Raw genomic sequence first — 18,105 nt, 5'->3', positions numbered from 1 at the left:
AAAATTGTACAATTTTATTTTTCTCAACATGCACGCAAAGGTAAACATTGTTAAAAATAAAATTGAGCCCCAGAACAACTAGTAGGCGCAATAAAACTGTACATGTACAGGTAAACTTTAAAACAGTAAAACGTATAAGGGAAATGAAAAGAATAAAGTTGGCACATGCTAAAACCACCAAACAACGCCCAAGAAAAAGAACAAAAAAAAAAAATCTCCAGCTGCTTTTAAAAATCTACAAGGCCGACTCCCTCTGTTGTAGTTCTGGCTCTGTAGATCCTAACCTTCTTCCTGATCCAAATGAACAGGATCACTGTCGACGGAATGGCACACATTACAACAATGAAGATGAGTACGTAGAGGAGTATGGTCCAGGCGTTGTCCTCCATGGTAACAAAGTCCCAAGCGCAAGAGTGACCTGGGTAAGCAAACGTTTGGGAGTTTCAGACCCAGAGGCATCCGTGGAAGGTCCAGACATTCAATTTGAGATTCTGAACCTCCAAGGTTGAGATCACAATTTAAGGGCACGGCCCACAGCACCTGGCATAAAGCTAGCTTGAGGTCCTGGGTTTTCAAAATGGGTTCCTAGGCAGCCAGGTACTCCCCAAAGCACCCCTGAGAATTCCCCCGAGTTCAGAAATTTTCTCGACCGTCCAAAATATAAAATGTTTTTCCGCTTTGAGGACAACTTTAGTAAGTATTTGCGACTCCAGCAAAACGGACGCCACTAAGCGGGAAAACAGGGAACCAGCCGGACCAGGTCGCTCCGCGCCCCTCCGCGTCTCTGGTGGCTTTCACGGACACGTGTTGTCGGCGCGGTGGCGAACAATATAATTTGGCGAAAGTTTGAAAATTTCTTAAGTTTGCTCGAGTGTTTATTAGTGTGGTGAAGCCTCAGTAGATTGTTTCATTCCATCACTTGTTTGAAAGCCCGTTTATTCCACAACACACGGTCGCGTGCTTTCCATTTCTTAGACGGGGAGGAATCACAGAAAAACATTTAGATTTTTTGTCTGTCTCGAATCACATTCAAAGTGACAACTACTTGGTAACTGATAAGTGGTTTCTTTATACGGATGTAGAACAGTGAAATGAGGACGACAGACGAGGTGTTTCCCTGGAGGGAACACCAATGTTGCAGTCAAGTGAATGGGAAGCTTCGATTGCTTCTTTTCTTGAGTTTGGATGTGTTCGATTATCTGCAAGTTTGAGCCACCCACGCCGGTGGGTGTTGGCTAATCATCTAGGCTGCTTTTCGCCGAAAAAGCCTCTGGACCACACCGAAAGAGTTGGGTTGATTTCGCAACTACTTGATTCCAGACAAACCTGCTCGCTGCATACGATTAATGAGGGAAATTTCTGCTTTCAAAAGATGGGGGACGTGTCTCGCAAAGTTAACTGTCAAGGCATTATGATCTATCGCGCCTCCAATATTTATATTATACCCCCGTCGAAGTCAGCAGCAATACACCTCTACAATGCTCAGGGTGATCGGCCACAAAAAAATACTAATTTTCTCCGTTCAGGTGTCGAAGTCAAGTTCAATGCAGAGAGGTTCTGCTTAATATCCGATGAACACTCTTTTCAGTTTGTCCGCATTTGTCTCCGTGCTACCGGCTAGAACCATTTGACAGAGTAAAAGTGGTATCCCTCTGTCTGTCAAATATACTTTTATTCAGGAGTTCACTTAAGGGGGCACTAGGGTCTTGAAACAATTTTTTTTATTTCTGGTCAGAATGCCACCAAATTTTGCATGCTAGTGTGTTTTCCTATACAGACTCCAAATATGCTCGATTTCGCGGACAGATCAGTCGCATGGTCGAGGCTTGCGAGTTAGCTGAAAATTACTCTCGGTGGAACAATTCTGGTAGCCATCGCCGCTTTCCTTAGCTAATCAGAACTGATTAGAATCTATTACCGTCTCTCCGGAGCCCATAGTTTCGTTTTTGATCGAAATCTCCAAAACAAATGTTTAACATAAAAAAAAAAAACACCGGGAAAACAAAACCATGCTCTGCAAGCTTATGTGCACCGGCTACACTTAACCGTCGCAGTACAAATTTCTATAAAATTGGGCATTACACACAAGAAAATCTGTTAAATTAAATGCGCCACCCGTTCAGGCGGCCCAGCCGAGCCGACGCGACCTGGACTCAGCCGCCATGTTTGCTTGGTGATGGCGCCCCCTATAGGTCGCTGGAGTCGCGGATAAGCTGCTCACTAATGCATAACTATATAGAGTGTTTAACTTTAATTTAAACAAATTGGTAAAAAAAGTGAAAGGTAAATTAATTGGTGTGTTCAGAAAAGATTGAACACGCAAGTCCGGTTCACATTTTTGTTTTTCTTCATATTTTTGTACATTACTCCCCAATATGTGGCAAAAACAAAATAACAAAAGATTCTAAAAAAAAAAAAAAAAAATTATGACTGCCCCAAGATGGCAACATTGTTTTCGGGCTTTGTCAGTTCTGTCAAGTTTGACAGCATGTAAAGGCAAACAAACTAAAAATACAAAAAAACTTGATATTTTTTAAGAAGCAGTGAATTATAGTTACTATATTCTTAAATGTTTACAGAATTCTAAAAATTACATATCACACGTAAAACATTCACAAATTTGGAAGGCGATCACGGTGGCTGTGGCCTTGGGCAAATATGTCCACGTGGGGAGGTACATTTCAAAGCGCCATACTTTTGACGGAGACAAAACGATGCAACATGTTTTGAATGGAGTATTATGAGGGTGTAAAAAAGAGTGATTCCTCGAAATTTTAGAAAGATTGAGTTTTTCTGGGTTTTTTAAACTGCACATTGGAGATGTGAAACTTTTCGATTTCGGATATGTTTGAAGCGCTGTAAATAATCTGAATCATAAACTAAAACAGCAATTTATTTTTTGATAAGGGACAGTTTTATGAAAGACATAAAAAAAGTTTCAGTTTAATACTGTCCTTAACATATAACGAGATAATGAGTCACAAAAATAGGGTCAAAATTTTTGGTATCTTTCGTTTGCCTATTACATGCAGTCAAACTTGACAGAACCAGCAAAGCTGGAAAAAAAACGGCGTTGCCGTCTTGGGGAAGTCTTTTTTTTTCTTTAGATTTCTTTTTAGAAAACCTTTTTGATTTTGTTCCCTCCACATATTGGGAAGTAACATATAAAAATATATAAAAAAAAAAAAATGCAAACCGGACTCACGTGTTTGATTTTATCTGAACACACCCTAATGTGCTCTGTGCAAATGAGTTATAAGGTCAAGGAAGTGGGCGGAGTACCCACCCACTTTCGCTGAAAACTGGGTTAATCTATACATGGATGCTTGTCCGGTCAAATCGGGTGCAGAATTCCCAAGTTTGGGAAATGCTAATAGTGTGTGCTTGAACGAAGAAGGCGCTTCCACAGTATTTTACGGTAACAAGGGGGACTAATTCTCTAGAAAAGTCCGACCGAAGTAAAAATGTTTAATTAACCTTTAAACTCGTGAAAATAAGCCCGTGATTCCAACTAGAAGCTTGCCAAGTGTCGTCGAAAACCACTAAATCAGTCAACTTTAGGGGGATTTCATGCACGTAGGAAGTGCAGGGGTGCACCAAAGTTACCTCTTGAGCAACAAGTGCAAAGGTGGGAAGACACGAATGAATAGATTCTAAACTGCATTTTTTAACTGCTAGCTCTACGCCCGACGCACCAGTGGTAACTTTGGTAGACCCCCGCGCTTCTTACGTCCTTCACATTCCCAAGAAAATGACTGATTTAGTGATTTTCAATGACGCTCAAGTTTCTAATGGGAACCATATGTTTAATTTCTGCTAATTAAAAAAGTCAATGAGCAAGTTTTACTCAATTATTTGAGTTGTGGCGATTAGCCACCTAATACAGTGCAATCCGCTTATAACGATAATGAGAAAAAGACAAAAATTAAATTGTTATTACCGATTATTGTTGTATCTGGACTAGACTGAGCGTTTCTAGTCTAAAAGCTCTATACTCTGTTTCACCTTATGTTGTACCGCAGAAAAGGCTAGAAGTGCAAGCTCACAGCGTTGGGAGCTGCTCTTAACGCACGAGAGCTTGTGCCGCCGAGATGTGCCCTAGAGCAAGGAGCTCGCGCTTGTAGCCTTTCCTGCAGTACATCATCAGGTGAAACAGAATATAGAAACGGATCTTTACAAGCAGGATATTGTTATACTATGTGGTATCGTTATAAGTGGATTGCACTGTATTATGTCCCCCTGCTCATACAACTCACCTGCAAGACCACATTAGTGTACCTTTCACTGCTTTTATTTTTAACAAATCAATAAAGCGTTAAAAAAAAACAAAGAAACACCCTGTATGTGTCAAGCTTACCCTAGTAGGGAGGTTTTCAAATGCGGGTCCGCGAAAGCATTCTAGGGGACCGCGAAGCTCTGCCTCATCAGTCAAGCCCGGCAATAAAAGTGGTAGGTATCTTTTTCAGATAGTGATGAAACATTTCAATTTTCGGTTGAGCTTTCTCGCACGTACCTATGTCATTAAGAGAAGTCTACTTCACAGTGGCACTTAGTTATATCCATTTATTAAATCATTATCATAATTAACCTACACTTTTCCCTTTCCCTCACAACAAACGGGGTCCTTTGTCATATCCGCCGTTGCACAAGGGGTCCGTGAAACACTTATGGTTGAGAACCACTGCCCTAGTATGTGCATTATTGTCCACAATATCTGTATGCTTCTGTACTGCTTTATAGCATCAATGCCAAGTCCGGTAGAGGTTCATCCCGGACGCAGCTTTTGTGCTAAAGACAAATGTTGCTAAAATAGAACAACATCAAGTTCAAGGGGCCCAAACATGGATGTATGAAATTCAGATTAATGCCTCTAGCTCTTCCCTTTGGTTTGTATCGAGGACTCTAATGAAACTTGCTCACAACCTACTTTGACAACCTGTTTTTAAAAAGTCAGCTAGAGAATCCGATGTGGCTTATTTGGCTGGCCAGTTATAGTTATGCAAATATTTTCTCTCAGTTTTATTAAACTGACAAACACAGTTAATATGGTAGAGTACTATGATAATCGAAAACTCTATGAAGCCGCTGAAGACAAAATATGTGGCGGAGCGAGGATTTGGACTCCAGATCTCCCAATGTTCGATTGGGTGTGCTAACCGCTACACCACACCGGCTGGTCTTTCTGACATTTCCTATATGTTTTATTAATGCACTGGAACAAAATGTATCCAATCAGAGGTGTTCTATAAGTACATGCCACCAAAGTGCAACGTGGCACAACGCTTGCTGCCACGTGGTGGGTGCTCCAGAATTCCACTCACTGTTTGTCTCTCACGTCTACCGTATTTTGCAATGTATAAGACACACATTTTTTACAAAATTTTTGGCAATGCGTTTTATACACAGGTGCGTCTTATATACTCATTTTTACTTGGAAACTTGCAAAAAGGAGGGGGGGGGGGTGCGTCTTTTAGAGCAGAAAATATGCATTTTCCGATGTATAAAAAACTTTTTCCCCAAACTTTTTGGCGGTGTGTCTTATCTAGCAATTTTTACTGAAAAACTTGCGAAAACAGGGGGCTGCGTCTTATACAACGATGCGTCTTATACACCGGAAGATACGGTACACATTATTTTTTGTTTATGAGCTTTTAGAGACATGGCATCATCATCTGCGGGAATCCAGAGCCACGTTTGAACATATCACAAACACTTACTCAGAACTAGAAACTGTCACATCAAATTTTGACAGTTAATTATTGCTAAAAAAAAAATCATCAACAAGTTTCAACGATATCACACACTGCAACATGTTACCATTTAAGTTCATAAATTAGAGAATGTAAAAGATTACAAACTTCACAATTTTAATGTTGCATTAAAACTATATAAAGCACTCATTTCTTCCATGCAGACACTAGGCCATGAATTGCTGAGGCTTCCATATAAGTACCTAGGCTTTGAAGTTTTTAGTAATATATATCCAAAAGATGCCAACATAGGATGTGTGCAAAGTATTAATTTGGCCTGTAATAGGTGTAACTAATAGGCTGAAAAAATATAGTGGTTTACCTTTTGACATTTACTCATTTTTTATTCTTGGTGTTGCCATAACAGACGTAAACATTGGGCAAGGAAATACCATCCTTTTGAGGCCGTGCAGTCAAAACAGAAAGTCTCAAACAACTAAACAAAAGTATGGGGTGTCGTCTCAAGTAAGTGAACAGTGTTTTTAGCACCAAAAAGTAAGCTTTATGTAACGGCGTGCCTAGACTCTGCCCATATGTAACAACAGTAGAAAAGTACCTATGCTAAGTTTCAGAGCTTAACGTCTCGTTCAAAAGATAATAGTGATTTTCAGAAATTATCAAGGAGCCAATGGTGACCAATGGAACCCGCAAAGAGAGAGATGAACAGCGCAGAGTGCCGATCGAATACGGATGCCATTTTCTCAAGTAGATCTTAGAAAATCACTCTTTTACTTTGGGTGTTTCTGAAGTATTGGTAACTTCTCCAAACTGCTACAACTGCATTTCAAGTGCACTCCAAGCTCACGGCATTGCAGTTTTTTTTTCTGGGGTGCAAAAAATGCTGTTAAATTTTCCTTGGCCGACATCCTAGGGATATTTTATGTTGTATGCTCCTGCACTTTCCCTCAGAAGGTGTAGTGGCTGTTCTAGTCATTCTCCAATTTTGTCACACCATTTTTCACCGTTAACCTGTGCCACTGTGGTGCTCATGCATATAATTTATCTACAAATGCTGGTTTTAACGGTGAAAAACAAATGCCAATTTACAACATCCAGCTGCTGTCTGAGAACCAGACACCCATGCCATTTCTACCCCGACAAACCTGTGTAACTGTAGTTTGTGTAGACGACACCAACGCCTCCCTTGGCACAGTGGAGCTTAGAAAAGCCGACACGCTTGTTCTTGAGGTCAAAGACCGTGTGCAACCTTCTCAGGACATTGAAGCCGATCACGGTACCTATGGCAAGAAAATGTAACAAGGAAGAAATCACATTAGTTAGGAAATATAATCAGTGTCTAAGCCCATGTGTCACGATTCTGGTACCACCATTTGGCTACCTCACTCTGCATAGTTCTGGGATTTCTGGAGAAAGGAAGCATGCTTCTCAAAAAGTGAGATATCAAAGAACTGTGCACATTCAGCACATCTATTTGTCATTCGACTGCGTTGCAGTACATTCCGCAACGAAGCCTAGAGACAGGCTTATGTTGTCTTATCTGCCTAAGATCATTAGTTTCTGCATTAGAACAAAAAAATTGCTGCTCATCTACAGGAATCCTCTCATTTTCTGTTAACTGCCTACACATCAGGAGAAATGTAATAGCTAAATGATGGTGCAAAAAACTGAACAGAAGAGTTTATGGAAGAGGGAAACATCAGTGGCTCTTTCAAAATTAAAAGCGAGGAAATTTGAATGTTTTGGATAAACACAACAAGAGCAATTTGGATTTTTCAGGACTTATCCCAACACACAAAATCCTAGCCACGAGGGATGTCGAACATAATTTCTTTGACTCCAAGGTGCTCCAACTATCGGGGCTCACCGACCTAACTCCGAAGCACCGATCCCGAGCTTGTAGCAAGCCCTGTCTCCAGTCGTGACCTTCACCCGTTGAAAATAGACCTGTTGGGAGCACCGATAGGAGCAGCAGTCAATCAAAAGCCAAACCACATTTAAAGGAGCGGCTCTGACGGGGAGAAACAAACGTGCCTCGGGAGTCAGCTCCAGCTCAAACACCTTGCCGCTAGAGTCCGGAAAATGGAGGTGCACGTCCGGGAAGCCGGCGGTCACGAATCCGTCCTCCAGGCAGTACACTGTCCCTGCGTCTCGAGACAGGTTGTAGATCCCCTAAGAAAGGAACGGGGTGGCGACACCTCATTGCACGAGGGTAGGGATCAAGCGTATCAAACGCGACAACATCTCTTTCGGCCCCGGAACATTCTCGTCTGTAACGCGAAAGGATTTGGCCCCCGCCCTGCACCATCCTACCTCCTTCTCTCTTCGTCGCGTACGTGTGAACGGGTCGCAAGTCGTTCGGCACATGCATCATCGTAATACAGATGATGTGATACGTAGCTGCCCCGACAAATGCATGTGTTGCAATTGACTCTGCTCTACGATAAAAGTCAGAAGTTCACCGGTCGTCCTTGCAATGCCTCGCTAAAGAAAGGAATGAATGCAGTAAGACATAGTTGAGCAGAAGCAGTCGTGCATTGAGGCATCGCTTGCCAATAAGGTGCGAGAAAAGAAAGAATAGCATTTGGCTAAAGACAGAGAAGCAAAACATGCTCATTCTTCTAGGACCGAGGGCCGGATGAGGGAACGGGACGCTTCAAGCACATAATGCTGCGAGAAAGCGGGCAATCATTTCTGGGGGTGACGTTGGCTAGCGAGCACTCCGAAGAGCAATTCGTTGAGAGTCCGTTTGTGTGTATTGATGGAAAATGTGCGTACATTTCATGCTTACTTGCCTGGCATAGGGTTTGTCTCATTTTATACAACTGGAACAAGAGAATATTTTTTTCTTTCATTTTGACATGACTCTACCAAATTGTTTTTTTTTTTTCTTTAAACAGTTTTATATTATGACCCTAAATGGATAGCACACAAAAAGAAATCAAGGTTAAAGGGACACTGACAGGGTATTTATGCTCGCCAAGGTTTTTATTTGTACATGACATATGATAGACCAACTATTCAAAAACAATTTGCGGCTCAATATTCGTTTTCTTTCCGCCCAAAAACCGCCAATCAAGAACTAGCCGGTTTGAGTCGCGCTCACTCTCTTCTCTGTGGTCACGGGCAGTTTTCTATGGTTTAGACACAACCACCAAATATAATGAAAGTCGTGGGTCATCGAAGGTGCACACACAATATAAAAATAGAATAAAATAATGATACCCATTTTTTGTGGCTTGTAAAAAGCCGCAAATACGTTGATTGGGGGAAAAGTATCACAGCCATGCGACTTCTGCCACCACTCTCCTCTCCTTTATTTTTTTTCCTCCCCAGTCCACTTTCGGTTTCGAGCAGTTGCATTTTTTTACTTTATTAGAAATATATGTGACGCTGTAGAAAAATATCGATTGGGTAGTCTTCTGACACCCTAATGAATAACCTGGCAGAAAATAAAAACAGAGCTTTTAGCCTTTCCACTTTGGTGAAGAAGGGAAGACCGCCGAAGCTGTACTATGATGGGACGACCTCAAAGACAAAGCCTAGAGGACGACAACTAGGACGACCTCAAGAGCGACGTCTACGACGAACTAAAGGACGACTTTTAGGACGACCTCAGGGACGACGTCTGGGACAACGTCTGGGATGACCTCAAGAACGATACCCAGGGCGACCTGAGGGACAAAGTCTAGGACGACCTCAAGGACGACTTCTAGGACGACCTCGAGGACAATGTCTACGACGACCTCAAAGACAACTTCTAGGATGACCTCAATGACGACTTTTAGGACAACCTCAAGGACGAACTCAAGGTTGATCTGAAGAATGACGTCTAGGACGACCTCAAGGACGACTTCTAGGACAACCTCGAGGACGACATCTAGAACAACGCCTACAGAAATTCAGCCTTTCCACTCTGGTGAAAACCAGAGAGGAAAGGCTGGAAAGGTTGTCGCCATCTATAAGCGAGGCCGGGAAGCCGGTCGTCTGGTTGCTGCCATCGCTCATAGATAGCGGAGGCTGTCCAGAGTTTTGTGTCAACATTTCTTTTCAGGGGACACGATCCTCGGGAAACTAGCCCTTAGCAGCTCCGCTGTAATAAGTTTTGGGGGTGTCAGTGTCCGTTTAAGTCCGATAGCCCCATCAGGAAAATGGGCAAAACTGCTCGTAGACTTTGGGAGCTTTGAACCCCTAAACAAGGGGGCACAAAAATGAAAGACGGTTACAAATCTCTGCAAGGCAGAATTAGAGCGCAGCTCTTGAGGAGGAGGAGGGGAGGGTATGCCTCTTCCCCTCCTCCTCCCGCTGAATTTGTTCGTGGGTGACGTGACACAAAGCCATGTGACATTTTCCCCGCTAAATATAAAGGGGAAACTGAATCAGTGTTGAGGTCACGTGACGTCAATTTCCCGCTAAATTTAGCGGGTTAAGTTTCTCCGCTAAATTCAGCAGGGAAATTGATGTCACGTGACCTGAACAGCAATTCAGTTTCCCCGCTAAATTTAGCGAGGAACCTGTGACGTCCCATAATGCAACGCGCTTGGCTACGCCGACGGCAACGTCTCTCAAACCCGGAGACGAGCACCTAAGAGCTGCACTCTAAAAGAGAGAGGGAACCTGAAACGGGGACATACAGAGGACAATGTGGACGCAACCATCGGAACACAGCAACTTATAGTGAGGATGGGACACAACAGAGAGGACAATGGGGACACAACCATAGGTGTGGAACGTATGGTTAAAATAATGGACAGAAATGAAACCTGAAAACAAAGAAGTCTAACCATTCATGTTTTCTCATTTTTAGCATATTATAGTGAAAAAAAAAAAAGTAACTTTGTACAAAAGCTCTGAAATTTAATAATGTACAAGTACATAATGTCAAGTATCCCTACACAGGGGATACTTGACACACTACTGCAGCAACAATAGATATCATCCAAAAAACATTAACAACTTAGAAAATCTCATAAATTAAGACAATATGGTACATCTTAGAATACATTTTTAACAACGCCAGGAGCAGAAACGGCATACGATACGACATATAGTACCGCTTCTCGGTGTCACCATCCTATTAGGAGACGATGTTGCGTGCCGAGGGAACTAATCTGTATCGAAAATGTATTCGATAGCATCATTTATATTGAATTTCACAGTCAACAAAAGATCAAGAAAAAATCTAAAAAAAAAAGCCAAGGGAAAGGGCTACTATTGATGCGGTTTTGTTTTTACGACCACTGGCGAGGGTAACTCGGGCGGGCGGCATCTGCACATACCCTCTTTGGGTTCCGCTTTGACGTAATATTTTTTCTTTTTCACCGACTTTACTGCTATGCAACGCAAACACACGGCAATGCCTGAAGCTGTGCCACAACAGTTCCGCGATCACTACATCGCACCACTTTGTCGGTCGCTACTGGATCAACACGCGCGTTACACATACCTTAATATCCCGAGCCATCGCCCATTCCCTACCGCCTGAAATTCATAAAAAAAGTGGGGTGGGCCATGTCTCGGTGGGTGAGCACAAAAAGTTGAAAAAAGCGGAAAAAACCGCCCATTTTTCTTTGCGTATCTACCGCTGCTGCACAAGAAATACATTAAACTCGAAACTCGATTTAGTTTTATTGTTTTATAGAAAAAATGCTCATGAAAAAATGTTTTACTATCACGAAGTCCGTCACTTGCATACGCGCTAGGAACACCGTCGATCTGCATACAGCGCGATTGATTGTTTCGTGAAAGCACGTCACCACTATGTTCTCCTAGTTAGTTAAAAAAAAAGTCTACAAGAAAATAGAAAAATTAACCAGGTGCAACAAGCGAGCGAGTGGTCCAAAGAAGCGACGAAGGGCGATGCTGGGAAAGCGGAAAAGCCGGCGATCACGTCGGCGAATTCTTTTCTGTCGGGCTTGTCAATCGCAAGTTCTTGTACAACTTTCTTGTTTAGTGCGTACATGCGTGCGTCCGTGCATGGCGTGCTATCAATGGGGGTTTGAGACGCTCTACAAACGTGTAGGGTGTTCCAGCAAAGCTTTATTTACCAGTTGGCTTTGTCTAAAACATTGCACAACCGGTGTCTTGACGTACCGGAAAGAGCGGGTTCGCAGCGACCTTACTTCGGCAAACACAGACGTTCACCTTACACTCCGCAGTTACATTCCCAGTATATGGAGCGTTCGCTTACCTCGCGATCCCTGACTGAGTTACTGCTTGTATTGACTTTTAAATTTTTTGTTTTTTGTTGGGTCGATTTTTTTTTGTAAGCAAAACAAACTTTCACTTTCTTATCTCCATCATTTTCTTTTCTCACGGATACACTACCACTGTGGGGTCGCTCACGGAGGAAATGCGTAAACAAAGAGAAGTGTCTTGCATTCCGTTTTACTTTGTCATGGACATCCTCCAACTGTAAGGTCCGCGGCCGCGTCATTCGGGTAGGATGAGTGTTCATGGATCGCGGATTCCGCGTTGGGGTATTTGAAGGGGTGGGCGATGACTGTGTTTTTTTGGAAATCGATATTGACCCCAAAAAATGGGGTGGGCAATGACTCGGGGATGGGCGATGACTTGGAATATTACGGTTGTACCCAGTATTTTATCGCACCGGGCCAAAGAGCTGGAGATTGCTCCGGTTCCTACGTCCCCGCGCGACCCACTTTGGAACATTCGGACGTCCGACAGACACGCGAGAATCGTCTTAAAAATCCGCGACGAGGAATCATTTGAGCAGTTTACTCACCAAGCTCCCCAGGGTGTCGAACACCCAATCGAAGACGGGGCGGAGGAACTTCAGATCCGTGGTCCCACTGTCGACTATCACGGGACTTCTGTTCAGCTGCAAACGGCACGCAGAGGTTCGCTCAACAAACCGTGACAATCCCGACTCGTACGCGACCACAATGCCCGGAGCGCATCTCGGACCGATTCGTCTGGCGCCCTGTGCCGCCCGTGTGCGAATGCAAATGTCGCCATCGTTACGGCATACCAACTTACGACTGCGGAAGTTTCCGCAGACCGTGTAAAGCCGAAGAGTGGCCTACAGCAGGACCAGGATCGCACAACGTCGTCGGGCAAACGTTGTGGCACCACGAAGGGGAAGGCGGTAAACGCACGGCCTGAGATGAGTTCCGGGCTTGTCATTTGACCGTGGTTCTCGCGAAGGGCCAGGAACATTGGCGAGGAGTGGCGTCAGAGCGACGACGCTCCGTACCTCCGTGCAGGATCCCGGCCACACGTGGTGCCCAACGCGGATGTCGAGCAGCGCAATTTCGAAGTATGTCTCCCTCACGACGGCCGTGTACGCAGTCGCCTCGGAGACTCTCCCGCCAAACTCCTGAAATGACCAAGAACAGAGATTTCCCTTATCCGTTTATCGAGTATTTATACGGCGAGCAAGTAGGCCATGACGTGTACCTTTGCACGTGAGACGGGTGGTACGAAAAAGCGAGGAGTCTCTACGAGCGTGAAAGGAGGCACGAGATGGTGGGGGCAGTGATCGCGTGTGCAATGAAGCTCCGTACCAGTGGAGGCTATCCTCTTTGTTCGGTGGCCAACAACAACATTTCTGTGGATTTCCGATCGAAAAAAAATTGAAAGGCAGCTGCCGGGCGGCCACACGAAGCGACAATGTGCGTCAAATAACGTCGCAAAAAAAGATGAGGAGAGGAATGTAAAACTGAAAATAGTCATTTAATTAGGCGAACTTGTACCCACAAATATTAAAAAAAAAGGTACCGTGCATTCTGTGTCCGAGATGGAAGGACGACCGTCCCAAAGCGGCGTGCTACTGCTCCTCTTATACATGCAGTACACACGGGAATGTTCTGGACCAGAATGCACAATGACGGCCAAGAATGGGCTGGAACCTTCCGCACATACCATATTTGCACAAATATAACGCGAGATTTTTTTTCGGAATTACGTGTTGCAGTACACACGGAAATGTTCTGGACCAGAACGCACAATGACGCCCAAGAATGGGCAGGAAACCTTCCGGACGTACCGTATTTGCACGAATATAATGCGAGTTTTTTTTTTCGGAATTACGTGTTCCAGAACACACCTCACGTTATGTTCGGAATCCAAGTTCAGCCAGGAGGCCCGCGAGTCTGGAGAAAGCCAGAGGAGAAAGCCATCCCACAGGCTCAATCAACATTACTAGAACCCCTCAGTAGGGAAACTGCCATAGAGCCTGCTTTAAAGAAGTGGCTCCAATCCATACTTGAGAACTGAGCTAATGGCGATCGCAACGCCGCCATTTCTCCCGCAGCGTCCACTCCGGGAACTGTACGGCTGCATGTCGAGTCGGGCAAAAGCAGGTGGCACCATCTCGCAGAGCCATCTCGCAGTAGCTATGTAAAGCAGATTTCATGTTTCAACTTCTCGCTAAACGGTGGCGCTGTTATCGTATTTAGCTTGGTCTCGGTGGACGCCAGCGGCACAGGTTTCAAGGGCGTTTCCCAACTGAGGGTTTTAGTAATGTTGTGTTCAATGCAGGAGATCGGGTGGGAAAAAAAGTGGGGGTGTGGGGGGAATATATTAGCTATTAAGCCACGTGAAGGGGCGAATAGAAAACATAAAAAGCGTTTTTATCGCTTTTGTGCTTGTACAATGCGGCGCGCCATGTGGGAATGTGGACGCTGGCCAATTCACGCCAAGCCAAGCTAAGTCAAGTCAACACAAGCCAAGCCAAGACCACCGATTGTGTTTACGCAATCGTGCAACACAAGGTGTTTGTCTATGCGGTGGGACCCTTGGGACCCGGTAACAAGAGCGATCGTGTATCGGGTTCCGCAGACTTTTTTCTATCTGCACATTTTTTAGTTCCCGCTCCAGAGTGGTCTGGAGTTTGTGCGTTGCTGCTTCTGTTTCATGCCTTGCTTTGCTTGTGGGCTGCCGAGAAGCTGACGCCAAAGAAAAAGGAGCTACCAGACAAGCCCCCCCCCCCGGTGCTGCTGCTTATGTGCTTAGTCGCCAAGTGAATTATAAACAAAAGGATCTGAGCAGTAACGATGAGTGCACTCAAAACATAAACTGAGATTTCTTCCATTTCCACTGCCTTTTCACTTCTGCTATACCCTCCCGAGTATGGAAAATGTATGCGGCCTCGGCTTGCGTTATAATAGTAATAACTTTTTGTTTTCTTTTTGAGGGCATCAAAACCTGCCCTCGCATTATATTCGTGGTTGCGTTATATTCGTGCAAGTACGGTATATTGCTCGATGAAAGAAAAGAACCGGGTCAAGCTGGGTTCGAACCCCATTCCTCCACAGGGTAGCTTTGTCTGTTGCCAACTTTGCCACGTATGCGGCAAAATTAAATCTCATAAAAGACGGGTTTCAAGTAACAAACTATCATTAAAAACCCCAAAGAACGCCCACCATATACATATAGAGATAAATAGTGAAAAATATGAGGTGGGCTATCTTTTGGAGTGCGACAGCAAAATTTGATTAAACATTTGTGATAAACACCTGGCACCCGCTACAAACCCCGTGACACAGGACTGAAACCGCAGATAGCAGACACATCAAATTCACGTTCCACAGTGCGATCGATAAACACACAGCGATCCACTATAAGCTCATATCTCATGGCAACTGATACCCCAGATCGCGAACACAAGAGATTCATGTTTCACAGTGTGATAAACATCTGGGAACCCGCTACAAACTTGCGCGTCACAGGAACCTATATCGTGCAAGCAGATCTCAGACGAAAATGTGGGAGTGAATTCGCATGTCACAGGAACGGATTTCGCGAATTGCAGATGCAGCAGATTCTCATTTTCCGTTGCAATAAAGACGTGGGAACACCTCGCGTGGCACTGAAACCGACAGTGCACACGCAGATGACGGGCAAAAATGCGGTAATCTATACTGGTACCATGAGGAAAAAATAAAATATGGTTCAGAAAGATAACCACCCATGAGATAGTGACACGCGTTGGGAAGGGAAGCGGCAAAATGCATTGAGCCAACGACAAAATGGGCAACTCCGCTTACTTTTTGTTTTTGAAAAAACAATGCAGTTCTCTTCAGTATCGCCTTGGAAAACCACAGATCAAATATTACGACGTAGCTCTGTCTAAAAGTTTCTTAAACGAACCTGCAAACTTTGCAACTCGCCAAGTTGCCGAATTCGGCTGACTCGAGCGGACAGGTTGAGGCGCAACTGGGATGTCACGAACCACCCTAGGTTGGATTTTGAAAGGTTTCGATATTTGCCAAGCGAACCGAGGTTCGAATTAGAAAAATTCGCAACTTGCGATCACAGTGGAGTTTCGAATTCGAAAAGTTCGAAGCTTTCACGGTTTCTAAAATCTCGGGTTCAAATATTTTTTTACTTGAGGTTCAATAAAATCGAAGATTTCGAACTTTCCTAACTTGAAATTCGAGATATTCGAAAAATTTGAATCTCTTGGGATCTGAAGTTTGTAAAATTCCAAGATTTCGAAATTCTTTGGAAATAAAATTCAAAAACTTCGAATTTTTATAGACATGAAGTTCGAACAATTCTAATATTTCGAATTTCTTTCTGCATAAAGTCCGAAAAGTTAGAAGGTTTCGTTTCTCTTTTAACGGTAAAATCGAAAAAAACAAAAAACTTAAATTTTAAATTTCTTTTAAGTCCAAGTTTTCAAAGTTCGAAGTCCGGCTTTCAAGTTCCTTCACAGTTTCAGTTTCAAATAACGTTTTCACGACTCACTGGTTTTTTAAGTTTAGAAAAGTTAGGATGTCATATCTAGACTGCGAAGTTGGTCAGGCAATTAAATGAGACGACGAGTGTCCCGGATGTGCTGGAATATTTGCCAGTGCAGAGTGACGCGTGTCCATAGATCAGTAATTGTGACCGCCAGCCCGGGGGGGGGGATGGGGAGGAGGGGGGGGGGGGGGGGAAGGGGTTTTATCCTTCATCACGCAGTAGTGATCAAACGAGCACAAAGTTTTACGATAGTCATCTCGTTCGAAATGGCCAGGGGTGGGCAGGAGGTTGAGGCTCAGAAAAACCTTCAACCGACCTGGCAAACTACCTCCCCACCCCTTGCACGCTGGTAGTAATCTGATCGAACGCCGCCCGAGTGACGCTGGCCTATAGTAAGTTAAGTTTGTAATTATCCTGGAGGTTTATTTTCTGGGACGGAGGAATTGCCTCACAAAAAGCAAAGAAGCCAACACAACTCGAGGTCGAGGAGCGTTCTACCATACAAGTGGCGTCAGAAGAGGGAAAATGGGGGAAGAGGGGAGGGGGGGGCTTCAGCCCCCCTTCCCCCCTTCCAGAAGATTCGGACTGTTAAAGAAAACAATACGGGGAAAGAGGGCGTGGTCGAGCTTATTTTAATCTGAAATTATTTATGCATATGTATAGCTACTGTCGCTCTGCACTGCATAAAAGATCGCGTAGATGGTCATTGTTAGAAACTCGTTGTCAGAAGGCACTACTCGTCACATGCTTAGTGGTTCAGAAGTTCAAAGCTACGTCTTTTCGACCTAAATAACCATGCCAATAGTAAAAAAAAAAAAAAAATTATAAATGCAGGGATAAAAAGCTGGAGAAAAACAAACTATCGAGAATTCGCCGGAAGTGTTGTATTCTTGCATATTCAGAAGTTCAGAACTTCAAAACAAGTTTCTCCTACCAAAATGTGTACAGGCTAAAAGAAACACGTCCCAGAAACGTGAAGCGAAAAAAAAAAAAAAAGTTTTCTTTGAATGACGTGCTGAACTTTAACAATATTAGAAATCTCCTCCCATGAGTTAATTTATTCCTTAACGTGAAAAAACAATAAATACATTATCTTGTATTTCGCAGATGGCAATGATATGTACTGTCTGTGGTGTTAATTTAAATGCAATACCTCAAACAACTTAGACGAAAATAAATACCAAGTTTAGGGCATAATTGCATGTAGATACATGTTTGGACACTTCTTAGAAACTCACCTTGAAAAACAATAATCACATCTCAAGACGGCACTTACCTAGGCTATACATAGACCATTCTTAAAAAGTTTAACATCTCTACCATAAATAGCTTTGGCTACAGCATGCTTCAAATCTGGCACAAACGATAATCGTCATAAACCCGTCGTCCTTCCTCGCCCCTTCGGGAATTTATTTCTTTAAAGCTAAGCACGCCAGAACATTGAAATAAACGGCATTGCCTTTCGTAAGGAACGCAGCACCGCATGTAAAAGTTTGAGAAAAAAAAAAATTACGAATGTACCTCACTACTTGAATTGAAATGAAACCATCCACCGGTCTTCCGAAATTCGACGAACGTCGAACTTTTACCCTAAAAGTTCGAAGTTTGTCGAACTTCTGATTATTCACGATTCGAAAGTTCGAAACTTTTCAAATTCTCTTGATAAATAAGTTCAAAAGTTCGAAAA

General features: G+C 43.6%; 1 protein-coding gene across 2 annotated transcripts in view; it reads right to left on the bottom strand.

Annotated features, from left to right (window-relative positions):
* LOC8032401 (beta-secretase 2) overlaps window positions 1-18,105 on the bottom strand; it is a 49,116-nt gene continuing 31,011 nt past the window's right edge. The window contains exons 6-11 of one of the 2 annotated variants that reach the window (XM_029979659.4): window positions 12,925-13,047; window positions 12,454-12,549; window positions 7,743-7,880; window positions 7,580-7,655; window positions 6,854-6,988; window positions 1-418 (exon numbers count right to left, since the gene is read on the bottom strand). In XM_029979659.4, coding sequence (XP_029835519.2) covers window positions 228-418; window positions 6,854-6,988; window positions 7,580-7,655; window positions 7,743-7,880; window positions 12,454-12,549; window positions 12,925-13,047 — 759 coding nt within the window. In that variant the 3' untranslated portion in view covers window positions 1-227. Of the gene's footprint in view, window positions 419-6,853; window positions 6,989-7,579; window positions 7,881-12,453; window positions 12,550-12,924; window positions 13,048-18,105 lie in introns of both variants that reach the window. The other variant, XM_040498696.2, reaches the window with a different exon arrangement.

This window comes from Ixodes scapularis, unplaced genomic scaffold (genome assembly GCF_016920785.2).
Source record: "Ixodes scapularis isolate PalLabHiFi unplaced genomic scaffold, ASM1692078v2 PGA_scaffold0__279_contigs__length_252992795, whole genome shotgun sequence".
NCBI lineage: Eukaryota > Metazoa > Arthropoda > Arachnida > Ixodida > Ixodidae > Ixodes > Ixodes scapularis.
The sequence above is the reverse complement of the archived record's forward strand: the minus strand, read 5'-3'. Positions and strand labels throughout refer to the sequence as shown.